This window comes from Diabrotica virgifera, chromosome 3 (genome assembly GCF_917563875.1).
Source record: "Diabrotica virgifera virgifera chromosome 3, PGI_DIABVI_V3a".
In the NCBI taxonomy this organism is placed as follows: Eukaryota; Metazoa; Arthropoda; class Insecta; order Coleoptera; family Chrysomelidae; genus Diabrotica; species Diabrotica virgifera.
Window position 1 is genome coordinate 53,227,408 of NC_065445.1, and position 24,847 is coordinate 53,252,254.

At 31.6% G+C, this 24,847-nt stretch overlaps 3 protein-coding genes across 3 annotated transcripts in view; 2 read left to right on the forward strand and 1 right to left on the reverse strand.

The window, feature by feature from the left end:
• Window positions 1-5,797: 5,797 nt before the first annotated feature.
• Window positions 5,798-6,654, reverse strand: LOC114349079 (60S ribosomal protein L21). Its single transcript, XM_028299493.2, has 2 exons — window positions 6,540-6,654; window positions 5,798-6,320 (listed from the first exon to the last, which is right to left on the reverse strand). Exon 2 carries the CDS (start codon window positions 6,311-6,313, stop codon window positions 5,834-5,836), a length of 480 nt encoding a protein of 159 aa, XP_028155294.2. The 5' UTR covers window positions 6,314-6,320; window positions 6,540-6,654; the 3' UTR covers window positions 5,798-5,833.
• A 35-nt stretch (window positions 6,655-6,689) lies between these two features.
• On the forward strand, window positions 6,690-15,333 carry LOC114349068 (RNA-binding protein 42). Its single transcript, XM_028299485.2, has 5 exons — window positions 6,690-6,905; window positions 6,967-7,316; window positions 9,899-10,040; window positions 10,105-10,289; window positions 15,086-15,333. Exons 1-5 carry the CDS (start codon window positions 6,838-6,840, stop codon window positions 15,214-15,216), a joined length of 876 nt encoding a protein of 291 aa, XP_028155286.2. The 5' UTR covers window positions 6,690-6,837; the 3' UTR covers window positions 15,217-15,333.
• A 7,982-nt stretch (window positions 15,334-23,315) lies between these two features.
• LOC114349040 (myotubularin-related protein 6) overlaps window positions 23,316-24,847 on the forward strand; it is an 81,900-nt gene continuing 80,368 nt past the window's right edge. Inside the window, exons 1-2 of the mRNA XM_028299471.2 lie at window positions 23,316-23,795; window positions 23,877-23,990. Coding sequence (XP_028155272.1) covers window positions 23,772-23,795; window positions 23,877-23,990 — 138 coding nt within the window. The 5' untranslated portion in view covers window positions 23,316-23,771. The remainder of the gene's footprint in view (window positions 23,796-23,876; window positions 23,991-24,847) is intronic.

Sequence of the window (24,847 nt, forward strand, 5' to 3'; positions counted from 1 at the left end):
TCAGCTTCCAGATTCTGAAGAGTGATCGCGTCTAACTTTAATTTATACCGTTGTTTTTTATTTGTTAAATATGCGTGTTTATCCGATTTTTTTGCCGGTGCGGCGCACTCCGTTTCAAAAATCCCCTATTTTCCTCCGAAAAGTATTTTTTCTAGATTCTTTGGGACATTCTAAATAAAATAAGTTTCTTGACATTTTTCTCAAAAGTTAATAGTTTTAAAGTTATAAGCGATTTAAAATCCGAAAATGCGTTTTTTTGTCATTATTCGGATTTTAAATCGCTTATAACTTAAAAACTATTAACTTTTGAGAAAAATGTCAAGAAATTTATTTTATTTAGAATGTCCCAAAGAATCTAGAAAAAATATTTCTCGGAGGAAAATAGGAGATTTTTGAAATGGAGCGCGCCGCACCGGCAAAAAATCGGATAAACACGCACATATTTAACAATTAAAAAACAACTGTACAAATTAAAGTTAGACGCGATCACTCTTCAGAATCTTGAAGCTGAATGTTCAGTCTTCAATCTAAGTATCTGGCAACCTAAAAAATACTAATTGAAATATGAGTTTTTAAGCCTCGAAAATGCGTATTTTCGCATTTTTCAGATTTTAAATCGCCTATAACTCCAAAACTATCAATTTCTGAGAAAAATTACAAGATACCTTTCTTGTTTAGATTGACCCAAAAAATCTAAAAATGTTGCAGAGCAAAAAAACATGATCTTTTGTATTTGTTTAAAAAAATTGTTTAAACAATTTCTGCCCAAAAATTCCGCCCGGCACCCTTCAGATTTGTTTAAAGGGGACATTTTTGAATAGGAATCCACAAAGAAACCGAATCAGAAATTTTTTTCAGACGGGAGCGGTCTCACCGCATGGACTAAATGGTGAATATAAAATTCTTAATTGTATGCCAATAAGTTCCTATTACAACCCACTAGTTTTCATTTGCTTATCTCAACCGGTTTTAGAGCAATACATAAATCTTCAGTTTGTAAGAAAAATTTTAACACCCCGTATCTCGGAAACGAAGCATTTGCGAACATACGTTTATAAAGCAAACTGTCATTATTTTTTCATGCAGAATTACCCGTTAAAGTTTGTCATATTAATTAAAAAACCCTGTATTGATGAAAAACATGGCTAGTTGTTAAAGTACCTAACTTTTTTATTATTCAACATAAGTGAATGAATCAAAAAACAAAATGTTAAGAAAACCTGAGGCTATAGTTGGGGTTTATTTTCAGTATTGTATAAATGCTAGAATATTCCACAGGGTGTTGTGAACATTGAGCAAAAAACACTGTTTGATTGGTACACCCGGTATACAATGACAATTTACCTGTTTAGCAACAATATTATTACAGCAATATTGTTAAAGAACAAGGCTATAATATATTGAAAAAATCACTTAAATCGGACAACAGGTTTAGGAAATTCCAGACATAAAAAAGACCCATTTTTAATGTGTCCTGATTTTTTGGCCAGGAGTGTGTTAAAATTTCAGTTTTACTGTTTTTGGTGCATAGTTTATTTAATTTTTCATAAATTTCCCCTTTAAAAGTCGATTTCTATAAATATAAAGAGTTAATTCTTAAAAATGTATTTAAAGGTTGAATCAATTCATCTTCATATTATAGTATAGAGAAATCGTCTAAAGAGGAATACGTACCACAGCTGCCGTGGCTAACTTCTCAAACATTGGAATTAACAGCAAACCAATAAAAATGAATGTGTATTTTCTGATGTATGTTTCTATCTTTATAAAATTTCTGTCTAGCGTATCGTGTCAATTAAGAGACTCCTGTGTTAATATATTCAGGGCTGACTTTAAGTGTAACACTTGTATAGAGCTAATATTGAACAACTGAAAGTGTTCAATGGTAGAATGAATTTGAGTTTTTCGTTATTATCCTTCGAGCCAAATTGTAGAGTACTACAAACGTTTAGCAATAATTCTTCCCAGATGCGTTTTTCTTTGTAACAACGTAATATTTAATGAATTGTATTTATTAAACTTTCCTAAAAATGTTAAATATGTTGTAAATTGTTGTTATAAAAAAACGCGTTCGCGAAAAGTGTTCAAAATACACTGTTCGAAAATATTTGACGATCTCTTATTTACAAAAGACTCATAGAACTACACAAATCTAGCTAACGTATTTGATAAAAGTCGATAATTCGTTAAAAAACAAAGTTTTACAGAGTAACTCCAAATATAGTAGCAATATAACAGTTATTGGTTAACATTTATGTGTCTCAGCACCATCTGTCGTTGGTGATAAGCATTATTTAGTTATTAAACTGTTTTGGTTAGTAATAGGTTGGTGACAGACATAATTACGCTGGCCTGTAATATTCAGTTTGATTTTGGCTCGTCTCAAGATTGATTGTCACTTTCTCAAGAAGAGTAATAATTTTGAAGCCACTTTTTGTGCGATCAGTTGGTATATTTAAACTTTTTATTTTTTACTTTTACTTTTTATTTTTTCCGTGTTTTTATTTGTCTTTTTATTTAACTTTTTGCTGTACAATTAGTACAGTCGGAAAAATGAAAGAATACCCATGAACGATCACATCAATCACTTATTTTGTATTTGCTGTCATTTTCTATAAATAACAAACGTTTGTTATAGAAAAAGATAGCAAATACAAAATAAGTGATTGATGTGATCGTTCATGGGTATTCTTTCATTTTTCCGACTGTATGTATTTTTAAGATGGTGTTTTCATAAAATATAATGTCATTAAACATCAACGACAGTGCTCATCCAAATCTCAAGTACAAAGTGAATTTGGTCGTGCTGTATTGGCTGAACCTTTAGAAATGTATTGATTATTGAGTGTTATAATAGGAGATCTTCCAACAGTCTTTTTTCCTAAAACTCATATTCAACATTACAAATTGAATTTTTATTGGAGTTACTTAAAAATATTGTGCTATTATTACTATATTATGATTTTATAATAAATAGCTGTTATGATTCCAAATTAATGTTATGGCACAAAAATGTTAATTTACTGTGGGCTATATCTGTAAATTTTTGGGACGTAAATAATTGGTTCTTCAATTGTTTAGAACAGTGTATATTTGTTGAAAACTAAATTCTTTCTACCCGATATATTAATTTTCGAATTGTAAAAATTGTTTTCATAAATGATGTCAAAAATAACTAGTGCATTAATATCGAAATATACTGCTAAGCAGATTTTATTTTTGTTCTGTAAATATTATCGTTAGTTATAATAAATAAATTAATTATTTTACAGAGTTTTATTTTGCTTCGAATTATATTGTCTTTTTCTCTTCACTACATTCTGTCAGAATAGTAGAATATTTTGTGTAAAAGATTGGTAAAAAGATGACAAGGACGCAGAATACAAAAGACTTAAATACAATAATTCGAAATAAAAATAAACGAGGCAAAAGAGAAATGGTTGGAAACAAAATTCGTCAAAATAGAAGGACTACAACAAAGGCACGATTTTTTAATTTACATGAAAAGGTAAGAGTTAACATCAACTAACTAAGAAAACAAGCTTAGACACCATTCTCAACATGGATGGCAAACGGCTAGAATCTGCCGAAGATAAACTGAAAGAATTTGAAAACTAAATCATAATACTTTCTAATGGCAAGAAGAAAACTGGACAACAACAACGATGGACCAGAAATTCTGAAAACCCAACTTATAAATGTCAACAGATTGCTGAATAAATGTTTTAAAAAAAGCTTTGCTGGTGTACTTATCTTGTTTTTTATTTCAATAAATAATTTATTTCTTCCAATACAGTCAAAGCTTGTCTAAAGTGTATGAAGAGGATGTGGAGTTCTTCTGTTGTGTTCATGGCATTTTTCGATTGTTTGTGTAATTATGTAGATCGCATCTGTAGTGAAACTACCTTCTCTGAATTCTTGCTGGTAGTCCCCAATTTTTTTTTCTGTGAATTGAATGAGTTTTATCTGATGAGGGCATAAATGTCATTTATCAACTCAAAACAAATATAAGATCCCAGCTCCAGATGGAATATACACAGAAACGTTAATACTAATAAGCGAAGAAAATGTCAAAATATTTGTCCTTTTATTCAATCGCATTTATGATACATAAAAAATACGATTGGCTAGAATCAATATTTATCCCGCTACTGAAAAAGCCATACCCATAACGAGTTCTGTCGGATAAATCTTATTTATGTTTACAATACAAGTACTGCAGTAAAACTCGAATTAATAAAAAGTGGGAAACAATCATCAGAGACGATCAGTTTGGATTCAGCATGGGAATGAGAGAAACACTGTTCAGTGTAAAAGTTCCATACTATTCCATCTCACCCGGAGCTTTTTTATTTCGCATACTGCCATTTCGTTATGGTTTGCAAATTGTAGATGCCTCGGAGGTGTAAACAGAGAAGGTTCCCAATGTTTTCAGTCTAGTGGGATGTAGAGTAACATTATGTTGTTTTATACACCATTAGATTGAAAACTGAGTCCTTTGTCTATTAGTTCAGTATGTTGTTAGTTTTTGTTCCAACTTAATTTTTCTCTTTTAGTTCGTTTTTTATTGTTTTTGCCTAGCATTTGTCTTTTTCTTTGTATATATATAACACTGGTTTATAGTGTCCTGCGCCTTCCAGGATTCCACTTCTCCAAGTAGTTTTCGGTCTGCCCCTTTTCCTTCTTTCCAGGAGTTGCCATTCCATTATCAGCTTTGGGAGTCGATGTTCCTCCATTCTTTGTACATGGCCTTACCAACAAAGTTGTTTTTCTATTCATATCTTATTATTCGTTATGTGTGAGACTAGAGATGAAGGCTGATCTTCGCCAGAAGTCAATTTCCAGTGCGAGCATCTTCTGTTTGCTTATTCCAGTGGCCAGGTTTCACATCCAAACAGTACCTCGTTTTTAAAGATGCTATTATGTTTTTTTTTCTTTTGATATGGTTTTTGAGCAAAGTAGTGAGCTCAAATTACTTTCTTATCTCTATTTCGAATTCTGTCCTTCCACTTTGTTGGATTCTTGTTCAAAGGTATACATAATCAGAGCTTGGCTCGATAACCATATCATCCTCTAGTTGTAACTTTTTCTTAGTTCTGGTGTAACCCTTAACATGTTCTGAGAATTCCGTGATTGCTACTTGTATTTGACACTGTTACACAATTTCTTCATAAACATGATAATATATTTCACAAACGATTGTATCATATATGTAATATTTTAATATAAAGCAAAATATCCTCTTTTGCAGGCATCCAAAATATGTGTCATAGCTAGTCCTCTGTCCCAAGTAGAAACACTGTAAGCGCCAATTCGAAAAATGTTCACCAGAGTAGAAAACGTAAAGTGGTGAAGTGAGGATTGAATGTGAAGTGTTTCATAGCAATGTTAAATTGCGGTTCTACTCATTTTTTTTATTTTTTTCCTTGCTAAATGGTAGATAACACCCTAAATCCAAAAATGCAATGTGATTTTGAAAAAAATGGATATACAATGTTTCTACTTGGGGCAGCCATAGTAAGGTGACATTGTATCTTCATTGCTTTATTCTTGTTTTGTCTACTTGTATTAATATGTTAATAGTATAGTATCTGATTTTCTAAAAACTATCAAAAGTTTTTGATACAACGTTTAGTACATAATTCTGATCTATAAATATTAAAAATGACTGAAAACTGTATTGCTTTCTTTAAACTATAATTTGTAAAATAAAGAAATAAAAAAAATAAGAAATTGCACTATTAACCTATTTTACAAAAATTTTTTAAGGGATCTGAGTTAAATAAAAATTCACAACTATTATATAAAGGATTTTATTTTAAGATAAACAAACCTAAGCAATGAATTCATATGGGATAGGAGCAAGCACCTGTGCTGGAACCTTTCCGCTAACAATATGTGCTGGCCTAGGTTGGGCAGGTTGTCTCCTAAGTTCTACTTTAACGTTCTTTTCTTTAGCTTCTTTACGTAGCTTTTCGTTGGATTTTACTCTTTGCAAGAAGTCTTGACGACACTTGGAGTGGTTTACATGTTCAATACGGAGATTGATTCTTTTGGGGATGATTCTTCCTCGAACCCTTTTGTTTACAATTACACCTAATGCATGTGCAGTAACATTGAAAACACGTCCTGTCTTACCATGGTACACTTTGTGGGGCATACCCTTTTGAACTGCACCATTACCCTTGATATCTACAATATCTCCAACTTTGTAGACTCTCAAATATGTGGAAAGTGGAATTACACCACGTTTTTTAAACTTGCGGGCAAATAGATCCCTGGTTCCTCGGCGGTAACCTTTAGAGTTGGTCATTTTGTACCTAAAAGATAAACAAAATTTAGTAGTTATTCTATCAATATTTATAGGTTAGAAAACCACATGGTTAATGAAAATATGTCGGTAGTACTTTTATAATAAGTTATTTAAAATAATTTATATATAATATTAGCAATAAATAAATCGCAAAAGTGTAAAAAACGATTTGGAAGTAAAAAACAGTTCTTTTTTCTTAATTTTAATATATTTTTTGGAAACTTACCTTCCAAATCCTAAGAAACACAGTAAAAGGAAATGGCGGAGGAAATGTCGCTGTCAACGTCAACTCTTGTTTGGATGTGGCGTTTATTCGAGAACGGAACCTTACTGAGGCTGACGTAACAAAATAAACAAATTTTGTTCTGTGCTAAGGTTGAAATAAAATTTAGTGATTTGAAAAATTGTCCCCATTGAAAGAAGGAAGAAAGTTTGTTTACCATATGAGGATTTGAGGTTATTATTTGACACTGACACAAAGGACACAAATACGTTTTAAAGACGTTTTTAATTTAGTTTTATGTATGAGAGATATATCTTTATTAAAAATGAATTCCAACAAATTTAGAACAATGGAAGATGAAATGAGCAGGTATTTTTTAACTATATAATTTAGAATCTTTAATTATTTCTCTAATTTACTATATTTTAAGGTTTGAAGCAGAGATATCTGCTGCTCCAATACTCAACGCCTATGGCCCAGCATACATACCTGGTTTTGGAGCTATACCTCCACCACCAGCACCTCCAATGTTAATACCACATCAAGTTAATAAGGGTGTCAAAAGATATGATAATCTATTTTTAACACCTACTTCTACTCAGTCCGCAGTGGTTTCTGCGAAACCTACTTTATATGCTGCTCCTAAGGCAAGTACTCAATCAATGCCTCAGGCAGCCCCGACACAGTCAGTAGATTTTATTGCTCTTCAAAATGAAGTGGAGAAAAAATTAAAGAAGTTGAAGAATGAGAAAGTTAGTGCAGAATTAGCTATTTCTCAAGGTAAGATATATGTTTTACTGTAGAATTTCTTTTGCTACAAGTTTCATATATTTTCACATTTATATGCATTTAAGTATATTCAAATCATTTCTCCATTGTAAATGTTATATGAGATAATGCAAATCTTACAATTTTACTGAAGCAATAAAAGCTAACTAGGGTAGAACAGGCAGTCTACTTATGCAAAGCTGTACAGCTCCCTGAACGAACCATGGCCGATGAGAAACACTGTCGTCGGTTGTATGCCCACGTAAACTTTATGCAGAAGGATTTCTCTCACTGGGCATGTTTCGCTCTGGGAGCTGTAGCAAATTGGAGATACAGTAGAACCCCGATTATCCGTGCTCCTCGGGACCGGACGTTGGCACGGATAATTGAAAAGCACGGATAATCTGAACATTTATTTCTTATTGTAATACACATGTACGTATATCCATACATATAGCCCTACCATAAAAAGACAACAGAAAAAATAAATCTTTCATTATGAGTCTCCCTCTCCACGTATAGAGTTTCCGTGGAGTGATTTACAGTGACGCTATTTTGATAAAACCTCAAAAATGCAATTTAAGTAATAGAAAATCATAGCACAGATAATCCACAGCCCGTATAATCGGGGTTCTACTGTACATCAAAATCGTCAGTGGAAAAAAATTGCTTTTATATACAGGGTGTCTGCGTAACTTGGAACCATATGGGAAACTTTTTTAATGTTAATTTTACGAAAAAAAGTAATTCCTTATAAAGTGCTCTGCATAGTCTAAAACCTAAGATGCAATCATCAGATATCAAATTTTGTCAACAGTATACGAGGTATGTCAAAAAATATTAATTTCGCTCAATAGCAAACTACCTTTATATTTCAAAATATCAAAAAATTTTATTATGAAAAGTTATTTGTAATTAAAAACCATATTCAAACATGCAATAACAGCCTTTTACGTGAAAAAAAAATTTCTGAGATTTTCCTAAATTACTGATTCCGAACATCATTTTTATTTATTAGACCTGTAATAACTCTTTAATTAATAATTTTAGGAAAAATGTTATTCTTCATAAAAATCTGTGCATGGTCTAAACCTCAAGATGCAACCATCAGTTATCCAAGTTTGATAATTTTATACGAGGTGTGTCAAATAATATGAATTTAGAAAGAATTCTTTCTAAATTCATATTATTTGACACACCTTATATAAAATTAACAAACTTGAAAAACTGATGGTATTATCTTGAGGTTTAGACCATGCACAGATTTTTATGAAGAATAAGTGTTTTTCCTAAAATTATTAATAAAAGAGTTATTACATGTCTAATAAATAAAAATGATGTTCGGAATCGGTAATTTAGGAAAATCTCAGAAATTTTTTTTTCACGTAGAAGGCTGTTATTCCATATTTGAATATGGTTTTTAATTACAAATAACTTTTCATAATAAAATTTTTTGATATTTTGAAATATGAAGGTAGTTTGCTCTTGAGCGAAATTAATATTTTTTGACATACCTCGTATACTGTTGACAAAATTTGGTATCTTATGATTGCATCTTAGGTTTTAGACTATGCAGAGCACTTTATAAAGAATGACTTTTTTCGTAAAATTGATATTAAAGAAGTTTCCCATATGGTTCCAAGTTACGCAAACACCCTGTACAAGCGTTAACAACTAAACGTTCGGACAAAAGAAAATTTATTGAAAATGTTCATCTTCATAACCTTGCTTATTGAATTAAAGAATGAGATCAACAATACGATATTAAAGTCTATCATTAACACATTCACGGACATGCTGTCATTGTATACACATATTCTTATGGAGTAAATGACTTCATATGCAGTCATGACCGTAATTGTGTTAATGATAAAATATTAAAACAGCTTTGTTTCAATAAACTTTGAATTGCAGTATTGGCAGAAAATAAACCAAAATATTGCATAATATCGTGGCAGCTAAATGTTCGAACAATTCAAGAAATTACTATTTTAAAATGGGCTTACATTGCCACATGCCTTTACAATCATGACATTGTTCTTACTAAGGGAAAAGTTTTCAGTGTTTTATTCATAGATAAAATGAACTTCCATCAAGCAACAGTTGAATCCATCACTTATTACCTATTGACATTTTAGCTTTACAGTATCAAGGACATATTATAGAGGATCCATTGCACTAACTTTAATTTTCTTATATGGCAAGATGTAAGAATTTCTAATAGAATCATATGTCTTGGTCCTTTAAAGATTTTTCTAGGGCCTTACTTTTCCTTTAAGTTTACCAGTTAGTGCCATTTTATTATTTAGTGTTCGGATACCTGTTTTAGATACACTTTATTGTCTTATACCAGTTTATTCACTGCTACTTTTGCAAGAGTTGTTATCCAAGAGACGCAAAAATGTAGTCTTAAAAATCAACAGGTTCCTGTCCTCGATTAGAGTCATGCGCATCTAGTAAAGTATCATTCTGACTCCTGGCGGAGTCATGCACAGAGAATGTGTTAAATAAGGAGTCTCTGGAATGAAACAATAGAGATTAATAATTTAAAATCATTCAAAATATGCTATGTTACTTTTATTTTGTTGTTTTAGGTAAAGCTAGCAGTGCACTACAATCTTTTGGTCCTGAGGATTATAAAAGAAAAAGTACCAAAAATAGAAAGCTGATGAGAACAGCTGGAGGTCAAACTTGGGAAGATTCTTCATTGGCTGATTGGCAAGATGATGATTTTAGGTAAAATAATAAAATAAAACTGTTTTCTTTATAAATATGTACCTACATTATTGTTTAATTTTAGGATTTTCTGTGGAGATCTTGGAAATGATGTTACTGATGAGCTATTGACTAGAACTTTCAATAAATTTCCTTCATTTCAAAGAGCAAAGGTTATCAGAGATAAAAGAACTAATAAAAGTAAAGGCTATGGTTTTGTAAGCTTTAAAGATCCTGCCGATTTTACTAAGGCCATGAAGGAAATGAATGGTAATGAATTACCGTTTTTGTTTTTGTAAAATTTTAGGATTAACTAGCATTGGGGCCCATTCCATGGCAGAACGAACATCACTTGATACAACTCGCGTACTTTTTTAAATAAGTTTTCTTGACTGGGTCCATCTATACTTTTTCACAAACATCTGCTTTACATTGAACTCACCAGAAGACAACATATATGAGGCCATTATTTCCAAAATTCACATACAACAAAATCTTTTTTGAAGTTATACTTCTTTAGGCGTGATTGAGAGTAAAATTTCATAAGACTGCGCGCATGCGCACACAGACAGTATGGCGTTTAGTTGCTGAATCTTTCAAGTTATGTATAAATATATCAGTGCAAGAAAAGGTGTGAAAATAATATATTAGTGTTTTTAGTAAATATATTTATTATAATTTTTGTGTCTTTGGATTTGTCTTCCTCAGGAGTAAGATGAGTATTATTAAAACATGTTATTGTATATTTATTATACTTCACCTTCCAGTCTGTTTGTTACCGTGAATTGTCATTAGGTACGTCCGAACCGATACAGGCACAGTCCTCCTAGCGTATTTGGTATAGCATTCAGCCAGAGATCGAGAGGTCTTGAGTTCGAGTCCGGAGCAATCCTATACTTTTTTTTATTTTTTTGAAAGCAGTAAGCACAAAATTAGTTTGGTGTTTAAAAAAATTAAAACAAACTGTTTAAAGTATATTTATTTTTAAGAAATCATATAATAGAAGTATAACTTCTTACGTGCGTACAAAGTACACACACATTCTTTTTTTTTTTTGTTAAATTTATTTCAATTTTACTTAAATAGTAGAATAGAAGGCTAGAAACTTCTAATTTCCATTGCTAAAATCTCTAAGCAACATTAATAAAATTCTTTACATTGTGAGCTAAACACTATTCGGACGTTAATCTTTTTTTTTCATTTCCCAAAAAATGGCTTTCCAGCAAAAAGCAAGTTTTGGAAAAAATGGCCTCATATAGGTTTCCATGTTAAAAAACTGTGTTTGTGTTCAATTTCCAACGATCAAGGCTCAAAGTTCAAGACCCTTGAGCCCTTTTAATAGGGAACTTGCATAAATTTTTAAATTCGAAAAAAATGTTATAAATCACAACACAACATAATTTAAAACATGTATCAAAGATAAAAAAGTTTTGATTGTCTTTCGTTTGGCCCCTAAAGACGATTAAAAATTCAAATTAAAACAGGTGGTCCAAAACGCTTCGTGACGTCACTTGGTTTTACATTTACATTTTTCCAATAAAGTAAACAGAATTTTAAATTAGACGTTATAAACGTCAGTAGAAAATACATTTATGTGACGTTACAAGTGTTTTTGATCGTTTGAACTATTCATAGAAAAATTCGTACTTTTACAAAATGGTTTTATTTTCAATAGTAAACCTTCGTTCCTTTCCTTCAAAAACAGTATAAAACTACAATTTTAACAAACTGGTATATATTATTACAATGACATACGATAAATGTCATTAGAATATAATTATTTTTGACTTATTCCACGACGATGAGCTTGCCAAATACCCAAGTAGGTGGAGGCCAATAAACTAAAGAAGGAGAAGAAGAATATACCTAAATATAAGGTTGTGTCTAGGTATACGTTACCGTGTGCGCAAATAAAAAAGTTAGAGTGTCAGTTATTTCTTATTTTTTATTTGTTTAGTGTTTGTTTTTAAAATAACTACGGAGTGTGGACAATTATTTAGTTCTTTTAATGAGTTTAAGAACATTTTAAAACGGTACGAAAAAGATAAGAGACTATAAATTAATATATATTTTTTTTAGTTATAAATGAAATAGTATGTATTACTGTAAAAGATTAAAATAAAAAGAAGACCTAATCCTTCCTGGATACGAGGCCACCACTTAACACCACAAAGTATGCGAATACTGGTCCTAGTATTTTAAAAGCGGAAGTAGAGAAAGCCATCAAACAGATCAAAAATGGGAAATCTCCAGGCCCTGACCAAATACCATCAGACTGGCTCAAACTTCTGGATGACGACAATGTCTCACAACTAACAAACATTTATAACCATATATACGAGACTGGCATGATGCCACATATATGGTTAGAGTCTACATTTATTGCACTCCCAAAAAAGCCTAATACATCATCATGTAAAGACTTTAGACTAATTAGTCTCATGAGCCACTCTCTCAAGCTACTTCTTAAGATAATTCTTAATAGAATCAAGCAGAAATGTGAAGAGACAATGGGAAACAAACAATTCGGTTTCAGAGAAGGATTGGGAACAAGGGAAGCTTTGTTCTCAATGTTAACATTACTTCAACGATCATGGGAAGTACAGAAACCAATTTACGTCTGCTTTATAGATTTTGAGAAGGCGTTTGATAGAGTTCAACATAATAGGTTGTTTGAATATCTAGAAATGATTGGAATAGACGATAAAGATCTGAGACTTTTACAACATCTATATTGGTATCAAGAAGCTTCTATTCTGGTAGACGGCAAAGAAACAGACAAAATTTGCATTCAAAGAGGTGTCAGACAGGGTTGTGTGTTATCCCCAACTTTGTTTAACGTATACTCAGAAATAATTTTTAATGAAGCCTTGGAAGGACAATGTGGAGTTCGAATCGGGGGAGAAACTATTAACAACATCAGATATGCAGACGACACCGCGATCATGGCTGAAAATATCGAAGATCTTCAATTCCTTATAGATCGAGTCACTAGAGAATGCTCCAATAACGGACTTAACATAAATGCAACAAAGACAATGTTACTTGTGGTTAGTAAACAAGACGTCGGCCCTATGCAACTAATTGTCAATGATGAATCAATAACAAAAGTTAACCATTTTAAATACCTAGGATGTTGGATAAACGAGACACTAAATCCGGATGAAGAAATTAAAACTCGTATAGAAATTGCAAGAGGAGCATTTATGAAACTTAGATCTATTCTGAGCAACTCTCAGCTGAACTTACAACTAAGAATCAAGTTCCTAAAATGTTATGTGTATCCTGTATTACTATATGGATGTGAAACCTGGATCATGAAGGTTAACATGATGAACAAATTAGAAGCCTTTGAGATGTGGTCGTATCGTAGAATGCTCAGAATATCTTGGGTTCAACGCATTTCAAACAGAGAAGTCTTAAACAGAGTAGGTCAAGGCGAAGGTGACTTAATGAAGATGATAAAAAAGAGAAAACTTGAATATCTGGGGCATATAATGAGAGGTAGCAGATACAGGATGCTGCAGTTAATACTCAATGGAAAGATCGACGGAAAAAGAGGAATTGGTCGAAAGAAATATTCATGGCTCCGAAACCTTCGTCAATGGACTGGCTTATCAGCAGATCAATTGTTACTTGCCGCACAAGATCGAGAACGATATCGGCAAATTGTTATGGAAGCTACCCACGCCTAAAAATTTGGTCACGGTACTTAAAGAAGAAGACTGTAAAAGATTAAAATAAAAAGAAGACCTAAAGCTTTCACAATAATAATTAACTTGTTCTGAAGCTATTATCCTTGTGGCATTTTTGTAATCAACTATTCTAAATGGGAACTAAGCCACAATTTAACCAAAAAATGATTTTATTAACGTTTCGACGTCTGAATCGGACGTCGTTGTCAAAATACAAAATATTATTAAATTAAACAAAAATGGTGTTGCTTAGTAAAAAATTTTTCTAATAATTTATTTAATCTGACTAATTTTTATATTTTGACAATGACATCCCATTTGGACGTCGAAACGTTAATAAAATCATTTTTTTAGTTAAATTGTGGCTTATTTCCCATTTAGAATAGTTGATTATAATAATTAACTTACGTATAAAAATTATTTTAGCAATATGTTGTACGTGTCATATCAACTAAATACATATATTTATTTTGCTAACCTAAATATATACTTTTATATATACATTGATTTATTACAATTAAGTTTGAAACATCTAAATAGTTCTGCTTCCCTTCCTTTAACAAGTATTTTTCTATCAAACAAACACTAAACATATCAAAATAGCATGTACCAAAATATACAGTCACTGCGCACGTTAAATTATGAAGTCACTGGCTTGATCAAGTTTAATTCGCGTGTAGCTAACTTTTTTATTTGCGTACACGTTAGAGTGTACCTAGACACAGCGAAATATAACCACAATAACTAATGTAAAACTATGTGACGTCACGGGTCGTATGAACTATTTTATACCGCAGAAGACTTTAAATATGTATTTCTAAGTTATTACGAGCTTTTGAAGCGTGAAATTTTGGAAATCTCATTTTTAAACAAAACTGAACATTATTATGTAACAAAAAAAAATGTGCAAGTTCCCTATTGTAATAGCATAAACTGAATTACAGTAGAACCCCTATTATCCGTTTGTGAATTATCCGGGCTATGATTTTCTATTACTCGAATTGCATTTATGTATATACACTGTAAATTACTCGACGAAAACTCGAAACTTTATGCCAAGAGGGAGACTCACAATGAAATAATTATTTTTTCTGTTATCTTTTTTTGGTAGGTTATCCATACTACGTCTGGTCCAGAGGAGCACGGATAATCGGGGTTCTACTGTATTTCTCACAAATATAATAAAATAAGTTGTAAGACCTATAAAACAAATTTCAATTTTTTAACATCTGTATATTTTGGACAAATTTGACAATTTTTTAAAGCAACAATTTTTTGTGTTTTTGCTTATTTGTGTTTCGTAGTTTATACAAAATATCATTTTACAGAGAACTTTGTAGGCAATTTGTATTTATTTTTTTATATTTCCAGGACGTTATGTGGGTAGCAGACCTATAAAGCTAAGAAAAAGTACATGGCGCAATAGGTGTATAGATATTGTGAAGAAGAAGGAGAAAGAAAAAGTAGCCCTTCTAAATTTATTGACTTCTGGAAGTAGATGAATCTTTTTATGTTTTACATGTTATAAATGGATGAATTGTACGAGTGTTTAAGAATTGATTGTACATAATATACTGTATTTCTAAGCTAATTATGTAAAGTAAAGTAGGTATTGCATATATTTTTTATTTCAGAATATCAATTATGTAAACCATGTGAAAATTAGGGATAAAATTGAATGGGTTTTTAATTAATATTAGGTAGCTACTAATTTACAAATCCTAGAAACAATAATGAAAGAACCAGTTCATGAAAATGAGTAGGAACAACAGTACCAATGAAATCCCAATAGTAGAATGTCAGTAGATTGAAAGAGTAAAGAAGTACACTGGGAAAACTAATAACTATACTGCCGAAATTAAATTTAGAACTGAAAAATCATGTACTAATTATATAAAAATGAAAAAGATTCTTTGTAACAGATATGACATTAACCTTAAAAATACAATTGACTAAAGGCCGGTACTTTCTACAACTTTCTGTCCCGATTAATCCCCGGTTAGCGGAATTTTACGTGACAAAATTCCTCTAACCGGGATTTAATGGGGACAGAAGGTTGCATAAAGTTCCGGCCCTAAATGTTACATTAAAAAGTGTATTGCACTATAAAGTTGAATAATAGACATTGAAACAAGAGTCGATAAGAAGGTTTAATTCCTTCGAGATGTGAACAAATAGAAGGACTTTAAAGATCTGTCTTGTTGGTGTTGTGGATACAATTATTGGTAATAAGTTTCCAATATCCCAAGGATTTCACTATATGTTCCCTTGTCCTTTTAATGGTCTTTTCAAATCTCTTTATTAAATATTTAAATTTTTTCGTACTAGTCTGTTAAGTAAAATCTTCCAGTTTTTTGTAAAATTTGGTATTGGAATCTTTTACTCGTATCAAAATGCGTTTGTTGAGTTTTGTTAGGTCCATAATACCGTTTTCTCTATGTAGCTCTTTTAATTTCTCTTTGAAAAAAAAAAGAATGTGTGTGTACTTTGTACGCACGTAAGAGGGTATACTTCTATTATATTATGATTTCAACGAAATAAATATACTTTATATAAGTTTATTTGTATTTTATTTAAATATTAAACTAATTTTAATACTTACTACTTTCCAAAAATTTTATTAAAACTACCAAAAAGTAAGACAAGGCAACAACATGAGGTGTTCCAAGCGGTCACCCATCCAAAACATAAACACTGCTTGACTACGGTTATCGGGCGACAACCGTTTAAGTCAGTGTGCTTTGGCCGTAAAATTGATACCAAAATGAATTATTTTGACCGATTGTACAAATAATATTAAGATTGGTTTTTAATCTTCTTTTCATCATATTTTAATACCTTTTATCCTATTCCCGACGAAGACAAATCCAAAGACACAAAAATTATAAATATATTTGCTAAAAACACCAATATACCTATTTTTCACACTTTATTTGCACTGATACATCCGTAACTTGAAAGATTTAGCAACTAACTTAAAACTGTCTGTGTGAGCGTAGTTCATATTGTCGTTTATATAAAAATTCACTCTCAACATTTTTCCCAATCGCGCCTAAAGAAGTATAACTTCAATAATGCGTAATGCCAGGTTTTGTGGATGGGTCCATCTCTTTTTTATGTTTTAACAGCATCTTTGTCCATTCCTTTTTAGAGTGGCCGCTACGTTCTTCAGAACTATTCTATGCATGGTCCTTACCAATAGTAAACCTTGTACCAGAATCACTAATTTTGAGGTCCTCTAATACTTGTAGCACCACTATGAAGATGATGATCCGAAAAGATCAAAAGCAAAAATCGAATCATCTGCATAGTGCATGCAAAACTCGTACACACGAATTGCGAATGCACTGAAGATGGTGATTCGAAACGATCAAAAGCAAATAGGATAAAGTAAAAGGAAAAATAAGATAATTAATATAATGCTAGGAATTCTAGGTAAGAATAATAGTTTAGCTCGCAAAAGAAGATAAAAAATGTTTGATGAATCGGGGGCGCAGGTAATATAAGAATGACGGGAAAGACGAACAAAATGATTAAATAAATTGTGACTGTGGATTGAAAAAATACGTAGGAAATGGATGATGAGATACAAAAACGAAATTTTTAAGCCCCTCTCTCCTTCCATTGCTTAAAGATAACTATATAGCTTTATTTTTTTAAATTATGTACTATTATATTTTCTAACCGCAAAGGTATTCAGAAATTATTTCTGATGTTTCAACTACGCGATTAGAAATTGATGTCCGAGGTGAAAGTTAATATTTATTAATACATTTGTCACGTCCCACGTTAATATTTATTAATACATTGCCATCTCTAGTGTGGTCAGAGCAACACGTGAAAAATCAGTCTCTCATAACAGAAACTGGAATTTTGAAAGTTAAAGGTGGGAACTGTCGAATCAAACTGATCCAAAATAACGTAAAGTAATTTAATTTAAAAATAAAATTCCATTTTTATTCAGTTGCAATGCGAAGGCAAAACATGCTTATTTTTCACTTAGAATACGGAGCGCAATCCAGCACTCTGAATCGACGATTTTCGACTCTTGTTGGAGTCTCATCGGAGAGAACGTAGGTCTGCTGCTCCATACTCTAAAGCGCTGGTTTCCTCGAAAGCGGTGCCGACAACCTGCGATCGTAACACTGAGATGAATGACATCATAAAAAACTGTACCATGCAAAATAATAGCGTTGCTTTCCAAGGATGCGTTGGAAGCCACCGCTTGCTGAGCTTGCACATTCCATTGCCCCAGTGAAGAACCTTGAAATTTTCACCGTAATCTGACGTAATTCATCGCAGTGCTACGGTCGCTGTTTGTCGGTGCCGCTTTCGAGGAAACCCAGGCTTAAGTGACCAACACCGAGAGTTTATCCCCCACACCGCAACTGACCTGAATGGACTAGGTGACTAGCGTCATCGGGCAATTGAAAGATGAAGTAGTTTTCAATCCTAATAGCAATATTAATAATATTAAAATATTACTAAAAGATTTTTAAATTGAAAACTTATTGGTCCATTTTCTTGGTAACACCTCCAAGGCTTCTAAAATTTGCAAGCCAGATGGATGCTGAAGCGAAGAAGACAAGAGGGAATTCAAAAAACTTATAATTCACGACCCCGTCTGTTCAGCTGGTAAATTCCAACAGAAAATTGACCTAGTTACTCAAAGAAGTAATAACGACCAATATATAAAATAAAAATTCCATTTTTATTCAGTTGAAATGCGAAGGCAAAACAATCTCATTTTTCACTTAGAATACGAATACGGAGCGCAATCCAGCACTCTGAATCGACGATTTTCGACTCTTGTTGGAGTCTCATCGGAGAGAACGTAGGCATGCTGCTCCCCAAGCAGCAATTTGTCGACGCGACAACGTTGTCTACCGCGTGGCAACGTTTTCTTACAACGTTGTTATTGCCTAAAAGACGACCCTATTCTGCACTGATTTGGTGGACGATTTTTGAGTTGTCTTGACGTTGCCTAGGCAACCTCCTGTTTAAGCAACATCGTTTCGTAAACGTTGCATAAGACAACTAAAGCGACTATAAAAAGCACCTGCGCATGCAATGGTTGCTCAAGGAGTCAGACTAGTTATGTTTTTTTACCTGTATTTTTAACACCTGTGTGAATGCGAAAACCAAAAAGTAAACTGTTTTGACATCGTATTGGGTATTTAAATTTATAAATACATAAATGACTTATTACCTGATGTGAAATTTATAAACGCATCTCAGATTACCGTCAAATATGGATATTTCACCTTTAAAAAACACACGCGCTCCTTTTTTTATGACATTTTTGACAAAAAATATGCAAATTTAAAAAATCTAATTTTAATATAAAAGTCAAAATTTATGTTAAAGATGTTCTGTATAAATTTAATGTGTTGATGGTGCTTTTAAAGGTATCAGAAAATGCCTGCATTTTTTATATTCTGTGTTTTCATTTTCTTTACATCATAAAAATCTCAAGTAAAACCAAAATGGCGCATTAAACAATACTACCAATATTACTAAAAAATACCGTATAACCAACATTAGACGGGTAAGACAACTTAGAAGTCCAATCGCCAACCAAACGCGGTCGAACCGACTATCAAAACCATTTTAGAACGCACCCTCTTATTGGGTGACAGAGGTCATGTGACCAGTGTCAAAAGTGTATCATTCTCATTAACAGCGTTGCCACATTTAGTAGATTTCTACTTTTTTGGTAGATTTTTGATATTTTAAAAAAAATTCTAGTAAGCAATATTTTTTACTAGATTTTTCGTATATTTCAACAGAATTTGATCCATTTTTTTCGAATCATGAGGAAACTATAATAAGTATTTTTGAAAAATTTAAACGCAGAATGAAAGACTGCATTATTTAGAAAAACCAAAACGTTTCTTTTGAACGAGATATTTGGAATTAAAAGTCACACTAAATTTTTTCTTTTTTTCACCCCTGTAACTTATTAAAATAAACATTATAGAAGTTTTCAGGGACTTTCGGTCCTCGGTAATAACGTAATCTTTCTTTGTGCGTTTAAATTTTTCAAAAATACTTATTAGTTTTCTAAGGATTCGCAAAAAATGAAAACATTTAAAATACATTGAACATTTTAACAGACGACATTTTGCGCCTACCCCCTTAAGTTAGCTGTTGTTTTTATTATAAAAAATTCCAAATATATCCCAAAAATCCTTAAGTATATTTTAGTTTTTAATTTAGTAGATTTTAGCTAAAAAATGGTAGATAATAACCAGCTGGTGGTTTGGAATAATTAGGTTTCCAATTTTGTGGAATTCCTCTTGGGACATTTAGGACGGATGTGCATATCACTGTATTTACATGGCCTAAAAAGAATCTACTGATTTTGTGAAAACAAAACTACTGAAAGAGTAAAAACTGACCTGGCAACCCTGTCTGCCAAAGTTGATACAAAGATCAAATCTCAAATCTACTGATAAAACAATGGAATGGAAACCAGCTATTAAAAAAACAAATAAACAGGTTGTTACATAAATCGAAAATTTCCATCAAAATAAAATATATAATAATAAGAAAAAAATAAGGTTATCAAGTAAATTCTTTTTCTCCTCTGGAAGTTGCCGCAAACGTGTCACACCTCTAGAACAACACAGGGTCGTGACGTGACAGACAACTAGAGAGTCGGCCAGGGCGTAAATTAGTTTAGCATTATAACATTTTTAAGTCGTTGCGATTGTTGAAAAAACTGAACTGTGATGTGTAGTTGTCACAATGGTAATAAATTAGTTGCCCGTATAACTAAAGGTTGTAACATCGTAATGTCAGTCGGGGTAGGGGACGTTGGCCGAAACAACTGAAAATGCTCTCGGACAACGTTGTATACAGTGCATTTGTTTGTACTGACAACCAATGCGTCGAAAAATTGCTACTTGGGTCCATACTCCAAGTGACCAACACCGAGAGTTCTAAGTATTCTCGAGCCATCGTCCTTCCCACTGTTCCAACAAGAATTTTGATCTTTCGGTGACGGTTTCGTGATGATCATTTCAAATCGGGCAAATGCATAATGTGCTGGTTGGACTGACTTGAGCACTAGAATTTAAATTTTTTGAGCCTTTGATCGACTAAAAGCACACAAGCTGTCACCAACAAAAATGACAAATATATGATAATGATAGATAAATCAGTTATCAGTCAGATAACCGTTCCAACAACGGTTTCCAAATTACCGTCATGGGACCATAACTGGGCGATACAATTACGAACATGCGCACAACAAACGGTACAAGTAGTTTCGTGACGGTTTCTGGGACCGTCCAAAAGTTCATGTTGGAACAAACCTGTTGTAATTCGTTAAAAACCAAAAATTGCCTAACTTTTTTCAATCACTAATTTATTGTTCTGTGAAGAAGTAATGTAAAATTATTAAAAATCATCAATTTATCTTAAATTAAAGTGCGTCATTCAGTTCATTAATAACACATTTTCTTTAGAAACAGGATTATTTCGCATTATGTAGTTCTGTAGCTATTTAAACCATGCAACGTATTTGTCAACGTCATTAGTATTTGTTCAGTGCACGTTCAGTGGACTCGCGTCTAGAAATTATAAAATTTTTGGCTCCTTGGCTTCCACAAGGTCAAAGTTGTGACAGTTCTATTCCAATGTAAAATAAAATGCCGCGAAATTCAAACATGATTCAAACACTAATAAGATTAAAAAAATGTTTATTTGTTTATTTGATTAAAAAAAATTGAAAATGGTTATTCATTTTTAACACAAGACAGGCATAATATCATAAATTGCTTTCAGAATAATCTAGTTCTAGTATATAGATAAAAAGGCCTACAATATTTTGAGGTTAAGATTATTATTTACTAAATAACTATTACCTACTATTATTTTAAACCAGTTTTGCTAAAATAGGAATATATAATGGAATATATTAAAGATTTCTCTTTGTTATACATATTGTCATTATATTGTATTATTTCTTGTAATTTTAGATCAACTCGACAAATATGTAATTGCACACAACAAAACATTCAAGTGTATTGCATTTTGTAACAGATGTCTCAAAACTAAAAAGGTTCTCTAAATATTAGAATTTAAAAAGCATGTCACTAAGTTTCATCCAGGTAAGGAAAAAACTTCTATTTAGTGCTTCTTGGCTATTATTGTATACAGAAAGATAGGGGATATTATTTTGGTTCAAAAAGTTTTCACATTTACAAAATCTTAGTAAACATAAAAAAATCCATACAAAAGACATTGACATTGGAAAAAGGAATGGAAACTGTAAGTACAGTTTTTGTAACGAAAGTTCTGTAAAATCCAATTTAATTCTTCATTTTGAAGAATATCATGCTAATAAAATAGAACAACGAGATCTTCACTTTTCTAGTGAACTAGAATTTCAAAAATGGAAAACTGACTTTAAAACAAATAAGAATTGTCTTTATATATGTCACGTACTGTCATCCATACATGGCTGCAGAGGGCATTAACAAACAGAGTGATATTTGTAATCGTTCAGGCTTTTATGTGAAAAAATGTAAGGATATTCAGTATGTATTTAAAACCTCAATCAAGCAAAAAAAATTAATGGAAAATGCCATTCTTGATTGAAAGTTAGTATTTTACCAGAAAACGGCACTGTTAAAATAAATTTTAACAGACTTACGTTGGTCATGACAATGACTTGGGTCATTTTTAAATATTACTAAAAATAAAAAATAGAAATAGCTAGCAAAACTGCTTCTAAAATTCCTCTGGTTTCCGTATTAGGTGATATTAGAGATTCTGTACAGAAGATTACAGATTCCAGATTCGATACAGAATCTCTTTAGAAGCTATTTCATTTTTAGTAATATTTAAATGACCCATGTCATTGTCATGACCAACGTAAGTTTGTATAAAATTTATGTTAACAGTGCCGTTTTCTGGTAAAATACTAACTTTCAATCAAGAATGGCATTTTCCATTATTTTTTTTTGCTTCCTTGAGGTTTTACATACATACTGCATATCCTTATTTTTCACATAAAAGCCTGAACGATTACAAATATAACTCTGTTTGCTCTCTGCAGCCATGTATGGATGACTGTACGTGACATATAAAGACAATTCTTATTTTTTTTAAAGTCAATTTTCGATTTTTGAAATTCTAGTTCACTAGAAAAGTGAAGATCTTGTTATATTTTATTAGCATGATATTCTTCAAAATGAAGAATTAAATTGGATTTTACAGAATTTTCGTAGTTACACAATATGCACCTGAAGTTTCCTTGTTTTTTTTCCAATATCAATGTCTTTTGTATGAATTTTTTGATGTTTTCTAATAGTTTGTAAGTGTGAACAATTTTTCTGGCATTCATGCACTGCATTGATATGGGCAAATTTTAGTTAGTCAGCAACTTTATGTTTTCTGAAACAAAATAAAATAATGTCCCCTATTGATTCTGAATAATAGCCAAAAAGCACTAAATAGTTTTGCTTTAGTTTTGTCCTTACCTGTATGAAACTTAGTGGTATGCCTTTTTAAATTTAAATATTTAGAGAACCTTTTGGAACATTTATTACATAGTGCCATACACTTGAACGTTTTGTTGGGTGCAGTTATGTCGAATCTATCTAACATTACAAAAAATAATACAATAATTTATTCCTATTTTAGCGGAAATAGTTTTAAAATAATATTTATGTAGATAAATAACAATAAACAATAATCATAACCTCAAAATATATAGATTACTCTGAAAGCAATATTAATCATATTTGAATTTCGCGGCATTTTAATTTACATTCGAAGAGAACTGTCAGAACTTTGACCTTGTGGAAGCCATGGAGCCAAAAATTTTATAATTTCTAGACGCTAGTGTTCAGTGGCTCAAAAAACAGTGGTAAAAAACTTAGACAGTAAAAAACAACCTGACCCATTTGTCACTGTCACTGTCATTTCTTAGTGGATCCATATCCTTATCAGGGTCCTCTTCAATATAAATATTTTTAGTTTTCTTATCTTAAAAAACAATTTTGATAACTATTAATAAACAGTTATAGAAGTATATTTACAAGTGATGGACCACATTAAAACTCCGAAGGTAATATGCTTGTAATGATAATTTTATGTTCAGAAATTTCGGCAGGTCCTAATTACATTTCTTTTATAATTATTTTTGTAGATTGAAAATGTTCGTATGCTAGACAGATACTCCAAAACACCCTCTCATGGGACTTTATATGTTACCGCCACTCATTTAATTTTCGTGGACCCAGATGCAAAGAAAGAGACCTGGGTGAGTTTTGTCCAGTTTTGTTGACATATTTAAAAATTAGTAAAACCTGAGAACCTCTGTTAATACTGTTTTACTTTTATGATCATTTTTATATAGAATTCTTTGGATATCAATAACATTGATTTTATTTTCTACTTGAGGTTCTTGTTATGAAAAAGTGACAGTAAATTTATTGTGGTTAAAGATATAATTACTTAAACAACCACAGTTTGGAATATATAATTTGATATTATCAGTAGTTAGTTGTAAAAGAAACATACTATTATTTACACTAAACTAATACTATAATTTTATATTGTAAACATTTAATTATTTATCTCCAATATCAAACTTTGAATTATTGTATCAACACTGTATTATAAATATTTGTATGTATGTTATCCGTAAAAAATTACTACTTACAATAATCTGGTTTAAGAGGCTTTAATGTGGAAAGTTCCACAGTGTTGACCTCTTTATTTTACTGCTAAGACTGATAATTGCACTTTGGTCTTAGCAGAAGATTAGTAGAATCAAATAAACAATAGTTTATAATTTTATTCGAAGACTTGGTCGTTTGTCTAATATTTAGATTAAGCTGATACAATGAATGTTATCAGTATAGGTTATTGACACAAACATTACTTTTGGCAAATAATTAAGTAAACATTTGATGGACTAGACTGTTACTTGAGGGAAATTCATCTGATCTAACAATAAAACACTGAAAACTTTTGTTTTCAATGCTTCTACAAAATTTATTAAGTTAATATAACTACAGCTGATACTTCGGCAGACTACCTTTTTCAAGTGATGAATTTGGCTATGTGTTATGTGTCCGCACTTTAAAGTCTCTAGCAGTGTTTCCCAACGTGGGG